General features: G+C 42.3%; 1 protein-coding gene across 1 annotated transcript in view; it reads right to left on the reverse strand.

Annotated features, from left to right (window-relative positions):
* Positions 1-480: 480 nt before the first annotated feature.
* Positions 481-11,341, reverse strand: part of FGF9 (fibroblast growth factor 9) — a 27,831-nt gene continuing 16,970 nt past the window's right edge. Inside the window, exon 3 of the mRNA XM_009327770.1 lies at positions 481-1,329. Within this exon, the coding sequence (XP_009326045.1) occupies positions 1,084-1,329 (246 nt within the window). The 3' untranslated portion in view covers positions 481-1,083. The remainder of the gene's footprint in view (positions 1,330-11,341) is intronic.

Here is an 11,341-nt window from a genome sequence, read left to right on the forward strand (position 1 = left end):
TAGAATATATTCCAACCCCTATATTTTCCACAGCTGTGAAGTTTACAACGATGTAAGAAGTCACTTTATCAGAGAGGAAATATTACAAACACAGAAAAAAAGTTGAAGACCCAGTTTTCTCTTTAATCCTCTGGGGGTAAGCTATGAAACAAGCAGTCAGAAGAGTGAGGACTCAGTGTCATGAGTGGTGTGCATACTTGTACAATAATACGGGCACAAAAGAGATTGTCGTCTTTAGTACATGAGGGTCACTAGAATTTATTATTATTATTATTACTTTTTTATTGTGATTTTTTTTTATCCATGCACCTTTATATTTACTTGCATGAATTTACCACAGGTTCATAGCGGCCTTTGCCATTTTAATGCTTACAGAGCCTAAAGCTTCCAAAATGCCTATCTGGCCTGTACATATTTCATTAAAAATAAACTCTATATAATAAATAAATATATAAAATAAATAAAATGTTGCCTTTGGAATTTCTATAAATAAATTTAACTTTTTATTTTTATTTTTTTTACTAAGAGGTCTTTGCTTTAAACTCAGTGGGGTGAGACCCAGAGAGCGATTAACTGAAAAGTCTCTTGTTTAAGTAAGACTGCACCCTCCATGCCTTTGTAAAATGCAGCGTACACTTGAGCAGGCCACCAGCCAAAAATCCTGATGAATCAAAGTATGGCAGCTATGCTGATATATGACGAAGTACAACTGATCAAAAATTTAAAAGCGTGTCTATTCCCCAGCATGCATCAGGCCTTCCTCCTCCTCCTCCCCTTGGCTCCTCTCTCTCATGCTCTCACTCCCATTCATCCTCTCCCTTTCTCTCTCTCACACTCACTCTCTCGCGCTCCCTCTCGTACTAAATCAAGCGAGTGGGCATAGGCTCTCCTCCAGGAGGACAAACCTTTAAGTGCAGAACAAAATCAGCATGTTCCATCCAAGCCTCCATCATACATTATGCATGCGACAAAGTTTGGCAACAGTGGAGCTGATGTGATGACACAGCTAATCAATAAGAACCCACCGCATGAAACCTTTATAGTGGTTACTTTTTAAGGGCTCAAGTGAAGGAATTGTCTTTGTCAACTTTGGCTTAAAATATCCTTATATAGTTCCGGTACTTTCTCAGGGTCCACTGGTCTAGGTAAAAAATGTGTAAATTTTTGATGCCGTTTAGTCCTAGTCCCTTCTCTTGGAGTCCCATCTTTATTTAACGCAACGTAGTATCGTCTTCCAGTGTCCACGTGTTTATATAGATTTGATGAATATGTGTTATACCAGTTTTCTTCAAACTGCTCTCTGAATACACACTCCTGGGTTAATTTTTCCTATGGAAAGAAAAGAAAAAGCAGTAAGGAGATAGATAGCCACAAAAATAAGCTATTTTTAAAAGAATTACTATTTTCACAGCTTGAAATCAGTACCTCCTTGCTCAATTCGCAAAATGAACCATTTCAATATTCCTAGTTTTAGCTAAGTAAAGCTGCATTGCTGGCTATTTCATTAAGCAGTCACAAGGGTGGATAACTCTATCTGAAGCAAAAATGATTCTTCAAAAGCCTCATTGCCCAAATCAAAACAGCAACAACAAAACTGAAAACAGATATTTTAATTTCTGATCATTCCCAAGCAGCTCACAAGACATTACTGGACTTCTATAACTAATTGCTTCAATCGTGAGTGCAGGCATTCGAACAAACATATAAATAAAGAAAACTAGAACTGGTTTGCAGGGCTGTAATACAATTTAGGGCCTTAAAATCTCTATGTCCTTTCATTGCATGGAGAACTTGGTACATTCCATTAATTTAAAAAGATACAATTTACTACCCTTCGTTTGGTTTATTATTTGTATCATGAAACCACAACCCAAGACAGCTTCAAACAGAAGCACAAACCACACATGCCAAGATGAAATTAGGCAAGGAAACTCCTCCAGGTTTGCTTTACTAGGGTTGTCCTCGTGTCCTGTCCTGTCCTACCGATGGGACCCACTGAAGACATCAACCATTCATCAGATCCCCCTGCCACAGACTCCCACTCCTTCCAGTTCACCCACTTGTTCAGTCTGTGTGTGCCCCTCTACATCCTTTTGGTCTAAATAGACGGGGTTTGCTTAAAAAGCAGCCACCTGATAAACAGATTCATTTTAGGAAGGACTCACACAAGTGACTGAGTATGAAGACTAGAAAAAAGGTGATGAGCTCTAGCATGGCAGAGCTGATGGAAAGCTGGGAAAAATAAGCCTGGAAATAGTCTTTTCAGCTGGCACAAAAAATATAACAATGATAATTTAATACATTTTTTCATAACAAGAGTTCTCACTTGAATAGCACTCACATCTACCAAATTTATCTTCCAGCTGAGGATCAATTTCTAATTATTACAAAGCTCCACACAACGCAGACTTCTGTGCATGTGTTTTATAGACATTAAGTCTTAAAACAGTCCTTTTAGATAGGTACACACAGAGGGAAAATGGAGACCAAGGCCCAGATGCAGCAAAGCATTTATGGCACCTAATGCGTAAATGTGTGCCTGAACACAACTAAGGAGCCACAGCTCAAGTTCCAGTGCCCCCCGAGAAGCCACCATCCATGGTTTAATCCAGGAGCTTCCCAAAACCCACCATCACCGAAGCTTGCAGCTTGCCCTGGGGCTGCAGGCACCTTTGGGGCCACTTCTGCTGCTCAGGACTCCACTCACAACCCTTTCCCAAAGCAACATGCTTCAGCCCAGATATTTTGCTGCTGTTTTGCATGGCAAGCATGCTGCTCCCAGGGTAGAGCTCTGCAGCCAGCCGGGGTTGGGGACCAGGGTCCCAGCCCAGTCCAAGGAGCCCTATGCACCTTACAGGAGTCACCCAGGAACCATCCCACATGGGGAGAGCAACCCCTGCACACACGGGGAGAGCAAGCCAGCACCCCTCTGCACCCCTATGATCTGGGTACTGGGCTGCAAAGCCAGGGTCCTCCTCAGTGCCTAAAGGTTTGGGATTTGGAGGTTTCTTCTAAATTCAAACTGTGGCAACTCCAATAGGCAAGAAAGGCAGCAAGCAAGCGGCTTCTGACTTTCTCTCTGATGGGCATTGGGAACCTCTTCACCCCTCAGAAAGGAGAAATCCACTACGGGACCGGGTGTGGGACGTTGAACGCTTGAGTATTCACTACAGCAGTGGCCATGTCCCTCTGTGGACCCGGGTGGCTGCAGCTTGCACAGTCACAGGAGCAGCCTGTGGCAGAGGAGAAGATGGCAGTCCCATCCCTGCCACTCTCTCCTGCAGTTCGACCAGGAGACTTCCATCCCTGTGGGTCCAGCTGGGCAGCATGTGTGGGAACATGAGCACGTGCGCAGGCCGGCTCTATATAACAATTTATTTTAGAGGTGTTTCTGACTGTAACATTTTTAATGTGCAAAGTAGCTCAAACACAGCAACACTCCATGTCATAGGGAAAAGAAGCACAAATCTGCTTACATTAAATCCTCATCTATGGGCCAGATCCCGCAACCTCCTATTGGTAATTGCCTCTATGTCCTTTGACAGCTAGAAACTGCAGCAGTAATGAATATTACTGGACCTCAGCATCAGCTGAAAGTTAGACACATTGCAGTAGCCCCCTTGTACAGCCTCAGCCTACAAACTATTATAAAAATTATTCAGTGGCTATAAAGATTATCTTTAAGTAGAGCTTTCATTAGTGTTTTATTCTGCATGAGGTTTAAAATCACTTCTTTTGCTTTGAGGCAGAAGCAGATGCTAAGGGGTATTATATGCTGGGCCTATAGGTCCATGGGGAAAGAGAAACTAATTCAAATTGTTTTCCTGCTCTCAGAAGGCAATAGGATCACATGACAAGCACTGCAGAAGCACTCCCTGCTAAAAATAGAAACATTTTAGGAAGATATTTCAGTCCTGTCTTGAATTCATTAATTATTCACTTCATCTGCATTTTTTTTAGCATCATCATAAATTTCTATCTTTGCAAGAGCAGTACTTCCCCATGCCCTGAAGGAGAAATTTTAAAATAGCCTCTCTTTATCTGGCAGGTTTGATGGATCATGACAGTGCTGTGGTACACTTAACTAGCAGACCTTGAATAAGGGCGTTTGCATTGTACTGCACTCTGGATGAGTTCAATGGATTTCAAGCTTACAAATTTAATCTTTATTTTACAAGCTTATCCTGTTTTTACTTTCCATCCTCTTACAACACAGCTGCATCTCTTTTGTCCTTCATCAAAATTCTCAGAAATTCATGTGTAGACAGTAGGCAAATACTTCAACATGAACTTGACAGAGCAATCGGGATGCAGCTTCAGATTTGTAGGGGCACTAATAACCACACTTTCAGAGAAATGAAATAATTCCTTTATAAATTTATCAAACCATTTCCTTCTAGGTCACCTAGAAATTCTGGTTGTAGTCAGAGACCACTGGACTAAATCGGTGTCGGCAACTTTGGATCAGGCCCTGTGAATAATGTGGGGATCAAAACCCCAGCATATCCTTCTTCCCATGCCCCGGGAATGCCCATTATCCTTACGATAATGGCTCACCTGCTACCACGACAGACAGAAACCAATACCCACTAGGATGGTCATCTATGTACCACCACAACACTACTTAACACTAGTTTACACTCACATTTTGAGCACACATGCCTTTATTTAAGCCATAAATTAGCATAATACAGGGGTGAGGCTGGTCCATCCTGCCAACAAGCACCTTCTTGCCTCACCAGTTTAGGATGGGAAAGTCTTGCTGAAAGCCAGCTCTCCCAGTATGGGAAGAAGATGGTGTTTCCTGATCACAAGTGGCTTGCATTTCCCCTTCTGGCTGTGACTTTTAGAAAGTCCTTGTATGTACAGTTGAAAAGCATGATTTAGCCCTAGAATACAGCAATTTTTCCATACTGTTATTCTAGCAACTGATTTCTCTATCATTTTTCCAGTGCTAGTATTTCCTTGCACCACACTTAATGTCACTAGACATCTTTGTGGAAGGCTGACACAAATACCAAACATACCCAGCTGGAGCAGCTGTGGAAAGTAACCTGCATTCCTGTGAAAAGGGAGGCTGCCTGCCTTGATCAAATCATTTAATTCAGGGGCCAAATAAGGAGGTGACCTCAAAATTATATAAATCAGATGTTGCACCACATACCACATGTTTTCTATGAGGATTGTTCATAGAGTATTCCACTACAAAGTGATTGATTCTCATTTTACTGCATTTCCACACTTTGCCTGTTTTTTTTAACCTGTTATTTAACTCGGAATGTTCAAATTGGACCTCGCAAGGTCCTGCACCCGGGTCGGGGCAACCCCCGGTATCAATACAGGCTGGGGGATGAAGGGATTGAGAGCAGCCCTGCCGAGAAGGACGTGGGGGTACTGGTGGATGAAAAGCTGGACATGAGCCAGCAATGTGCGCTCGCAGCCCAGAAGGCCAGTCGTATCGTGGGCTGCATCAGAAGAAGCGTGGCCAGCAGGTCGAGGGAGGGGATTCTGCCCCTCTCCTCTGCTCTGGTGAGACCCCATCTGGAGTACTGCATCCAGCTCTGGAGCCCTCAGCAGAAGAAAGACACGGACCTGTTGAAGCGGGTCCAGAAGAGGGCCACGAAAATGATCAGGGAGATGGAACCCCTCTCCTGTGAAGAAAGGCTGAGAGAGTTGGGGTTGTTCAGCCTGGAGAAGAGAAGGCTTCAGGGAGACCTTCTTGCAGCCTATCAGTACTTAAAGGGGGCTTATAAGAAAGATGGAGACAGACTTTTTAGCAGGGCATGTTGCAATAGGACAAGGGGGAATGGCTTTAAACTAAAAGAGATTTAGACTAGATATAAGGAAGAAATTTTTTACGCTGAGGGTGGTGAAACGCTAGAACAGGTTACCCAGAGAGGTGGTGGATGCCCCATCCCTGGCAACATTCAAGGTCAGGTTGGACGGGGTTCTGAGCAACCTGATCTAGTTGAAAATTGCAGTGGGGGGGTGGACTAGATGACCTTTAAAGGTCCCTTCCAACCCAAATGATTCTGTGATTCTATTCTATGATTCTAAATAATTGAATTGTGCAAAGATGCACATATCCCAAGGGTGGAAACCTAAGGCAGATTTAATTCAGAAGTCTGCTAACACCGGGTCAGTGTTAGCAAGCCCAGAACCCCTTTCCCTTCCTACATTCTCCACCATCTAACTAGGGAGAAAAATAATTATGTTATCCTATTTCCAGGTAGATCGATTAAAAGTGAGATTGTAAATTAATAGTTACAGCCATCACAACGGAAGATTTGCCAGCTTGTTTAAAATAGATATCCCGGTGAAGCAGCTAATTGGAAATAAGTGGAAATAGGCAAAACACATGTACACTGCCCAGAGAATGGTTTCATGACTCTGAAGAATGGTTAAGACATTTGTGCTGCTTAGTAGTTGAAAGCACAGTACAGGGTCCTGCATAAAACACATCAACATTCTTTTAACTTTCAAACAACCTTACAGAGCTAAAACTCCAATTTATTTTGTAACCTGACAAAAGGAAACCTCTTCAGACTATCATTCCTAAAATCACAACAAATATGTTTCATGTCTAGCTAACTATTCTGTTCTATGCCACGGATAGTTTTCCCTTTTGCTATGTGCTACACTGATTCAATAGAGACACTTCACAAGAAAACACCTAATCCAGAAGTCCAAACAACTATTAACAAGAAGTATATCTGGTGTAGTCAGCACTTCCTACATACCTGCTGCACGTTATCACTGTGTTAATCCACCCTGTCTTAATAAAATCATGTTTAAATATATAGTCTCCTAAATAAGTTCATACAAATCCTCATTATGGCTATATGACATTAATAAAAACTGCATATGTAGTGAAGAGAAACAACAACAAAAAAAAAAACCCTATTCTCTTCCAAAGTTGTTCTCTTTGCTGTTCTGCCTACAAACACATTTTACATGCAGTTGGCCCTTCCCATGCTGTAATGTAAACAGCCTCTAGAACATACTACGTTCAGCTAATAATTAACACTCATCCAGAGTTGTCATAAATAAAGGTGTAGTTTAGCATTTGCCGTGGTGTTGTCTGATCTCCCACGCTAAGCCTGTTAGTCTCTGGCTGAGCGGACAACCTCCAGCCACAATGAGAAGCCAAATACGGGTGTCCAAGCAGCACCACTTTCCTTTCCAAGTTAGACAGCAGTGCGAGGCAAGCCCTGCACATTGAGCGTCTGACTTGGTGAATGTCACAGAGTTTTCTCTGAACTGTTCTCCAAGCAGTGGTTTTTCAGAATGTTGTTTGTTTAATAATTTGACAGAACATGGAAAAAAAGAAGGAAAAAGTCTGCAAAAAGGACTAGCAGACTTTTTTTTGTGTTTGTGTCAGTGCTTCTCCACAAGCACTTCAGAAAGACAGCAGGAAACCCTGCAGGGCCAGAACGCAGACCAAGCAAATAGCCAGGCACCCACACTGCCACTCACATGCATTTCATATTCCATGGCACTTTTTATAAGATGAGGGAAATCAGGCAAGGTGTCCCAGCAAAACCACAGTTGGGCAATTGCATTGTCCCTACCTGAGGTCACCTTGTACTTTCACAGAGATGGAGTATTCATCTTAGCTTCTCCTCCTAAACTTCTAATTAATTTGTATAAAGTTTTTATTATACATAAATCCCTACTTACAAAAAAAAAAAAAAAAGTGTGACTGTTCTGTACTGCTGCCATGGAGCAGTTATGAGAGTGCTTAAAGATTAATATCTTTCATACAAAAAGCTTGTAAAGTTCTCAAGACCTGGCAGAACCTGGTCCCCTTGGGAGTGTTATCATCAAAAGCCACAGTAGCTACACAGATACAGACACCGTGGTGCTTCCATGTCCTGATGAAGGCGACAGAATAGCAGAGCTTCCTGAACAAAGGAAGCGGACTTCAGCATCAACAATAAAATCCCCAGAGACTGTCAGTACAGCAGGGATTTCATTGCTCCTCCCTTTTGCCCCACTGCCCCTCTTTTCCCACTCCCATGCCCTCCATACCATCATGGACCTCCTCTGGAGGGACCAGATTGGGATCCAACACTACGCTACCCCAGGGTTGTTTACAGAGCTCTTCTGACATGAGCTGCAGGAGGATGAGATGCCAATTAGGCCTCCATCCATTTTTGCCACTGCCAAATCCACAGCTCTTGCTTTTACTGATATCCACTCCTTTGAGATTTCAAGTTTGCAGCATCTGTCAAGCTTTAAGCATGACCTCCTTGGACATGAAATCATTACAGGAAGAGCAACCCCACTGTGCCTGAGCTCGCATCTGCCAGCACAGGCTGCCTACCAGCAGCCATGCTTATGTCCATAAAGGTTTGATTTAGATCTGCCCAGCCAAGTGCATTAGATGAAAACTCATTTTCACCTAAACACCCAGGGTCTGCCCGTGCTGCTGTTGGAAGTCATGACAAAGCTCCAGGGACAGGCCTCGGGCCACGTAAGCTCTCACAGCACCATTTCTCTGGAAGCTGAAGAGCTTCCTTCTCTGTCCCACAATGGAGCAGGACCGGGATGAAGTCAACTCCTAAAAAACAAACAAACAAGCAGGTGTGTTCCCCTCCCTTCCGTGCCAGCAAGACTGGGCCCACACTGTGCCATTTACTAGTCACACTTCTGACCTCTATTTTATTTTTGGTTTCCCTGGCACAATCAAGAACTGCAGTCATCAATGTTATCTAAGCATCTAATTCATAACGCTTGGCTGAACCCTTCCAAGAATCAGAAAGCAAGGTGGTATGCAATCTGATACGGGGGCTGGAGCCAATCTTTAAAGAAGACAGGAGAAAAGTTCCCATCAGCTTAAATGGAACTTGGATCAGGCTTGCAATGATAAAAAGGCAACAAATATTTTAAAACACTAAAAGAACTATTTCAGGCACGCCCAGATTTACTGAAAGCTGTAACTTGACCTACCCCGGCTCCCCACTCCACAAATTCTCTTCTATCAAAAGACAACGTGTATGTCAAACCAGGGCTGCTATCCTACAGCTACACACACGCTCTTCAGCCTGAAATACTAGTTAAGCTTTTAACCGAATAGAGATTTTTAACTAAAACATGCTTTCCTTAAATACAACTAAGATGGAGCATAGCATCGAAGTGTTTTACCAGGTTTTTTTACTTTGTTTTGTGGTTCTCTAAGCACAAAACGGTGGGTTAAAGGAAAGATAGCCCTCCTTTAGCAGAAAGTGCTGCCTTTTGCAGGAGCAGCTAAACTCACACGCTGAAAGACATTGTAAAGTGGGTGATAAAAAGTACTTAATCTGCATGAGTCTCTACACTCAGTGAGTACCACCCAAACTGGATTTATCCATTGCTAGAGAAGCACCTTATCCCTCAGCTACAAAGTGTCATAAAACCAGCAGAACTCTCAAGGCCCTTCATAAAATACTTTGCCACAGGGACCAAATAATTATAATAGATATGTAGTGATAAAAATGTATGCTATAAAAGTACTTCATGTTTTATTCTTTCAGCAAGATGATTTGATCAAGGACTGACGAACAAAAGCCTGTCTCTATATTTTGTTATTGTTTTTATGTAAAGCTACCTGCTAGGTTCTAGCTCAGAGGACAGGGACGTTACTGACCAGAGTGTCATTCTGGATGGGGATCATCAAACAAACATCACAGACTATCACATTTTGGAAAGATCCAGTCCTCCTCGCTGAAATGCCAAACATCCACTGGAGTCTTGCAAACCAATAAATTTGCCAGAGAGATTTTAAAAATCTACAGTGCTTTGGTGGGCAGTGCAGCAAAGGGCTGCTGGTACTCAAAGATCTTTACCCAGCAGGACTCGATTGCATATTTGGTTTAAGTTGTTTAAAAATGAGGCCTTTTAATTTCCCACCTTTTTTGGATACGAAGGAAGGCCAGCTGCTGCTGAAGAAAACATGTCACATTTGCCCTTTTAGACAGCAGTGCTTGTCCGTTGGCAAACATTTCTTATAAGCAGCCTCTCCAGAGATGACTCTTTGGACACTTCCCCCATTCCTTTTCCTAGAGGCAATCCCACCATAAAATAATGGATCTAGATACACAATTTTTAGTATTTCACTTTCTGAGTAGGAAAAAAAAGATCACCCTAAGATTTCTCAGAAAATCCACATATCTTTGGTGCTGCTATGCCCTGACTTAGGTTCTCAGTGATACAGCTGACCCAGCCTTTTGAAAACGCTGGAGGAAGTTGGGTGGCTCTGCTCCTCCACGAGCCCCCTACTCCTCACACACACATCAGTGGAGCCTGTCTTTCAATGGGTCAAACTTTAGCCGTGCAGTTAATTTCAGCTTTAATGAAAGAAGTTGTCAATCTGTCTGAAAAAAAAAAATAGATGTATAATAACAACTTCAACAGAATTGGTGATTGAAGAGCTCAAAGACCAGGCATTTGGTCTACCAGGTACCAGCAGCACATGGATCTTCCAAAGAATTCAGATTTGTAAAGTATAAAGGAAAAAAACCTAATGATTTGGTATAAGCTTTACCACATTTGTATTTTTCTAAAATGACTCAAAGGATTTTCCTGAAGTCTTCCCCAATAAGTTTCCTGTTCTGAGTCCAGATTATACACTAGATGCTGTCCTAGGGAAGGCATCAGCAGGTCAAAATTCCCTTGCTATTCAAAGGCAATAAACATTTACATGTTAAAAGACTGTCTTTAGATTGCAGACTCTTAACAGGCAGGAACCCTGTCTAGATTTAGGTTTTTTAAATGATGAATACAGTAGAGCTCTTACCTTGATCAGGGTCTGCTGACACAACCATAAAATTAATCAGTGGTTTTACAGGAGCAGGTCCAATCCTGCTTCCATTAAAGTCAATAACATTTCAACCGTAATAGAATCAAGTCAAAATTTCTCCTGAGTCACAGTTACAGTGCCTCCATAATTGTGTTAAATTTGAAGAGTAAAATTTAGCAGATTAAAGATGCACAGCCTGGGCCAGACCTCAAAAGCATGCAGCATCCACACCAGAAGCTAAGTTTTTCCTCAGCAGCAGCCGTGGAACACAGGTATAAAATCTGATCTTCAAACCAAAAGTAATGGCAGAGGTCTGCCTTTATAAAAGGAATGAGAAAGAAACCAAAGGGCTTTATAAAAGGGGGGGGGGAATGGATTTGCACTGTAACAAGCTTTATTTCTTAAGCTTTTTGAATGCAACACAAATGAACTGCGTTACTGCACATCACCAAATCAGCCTGAGCACATTCAAACTGCAAAGCAAATCTCAACCTAAACAAAATCCCTAATGAAGTCCCCGCAGGGCAGACTTTTTCTACTCTGTCTTTGAAAATCATGAAT

This window comes from Pygoscelis adeliae, unplaced genomic scaffold, assembly GCF_000699105.1.
Source record: "Pygoscelis adeliae isolate BGI_AS28 unplaced genomic scaffold, ASM69910v1 Scaffold14, whole genome shotgun sequence".
NCBI classification, from domain to species: domain Eukaryota; kingdom Metazoa; phylum Chordata; class Aves; order Sphenisciformes; family Spheniscidae; genus Pygoscelis; species Pygoscelis adeliae.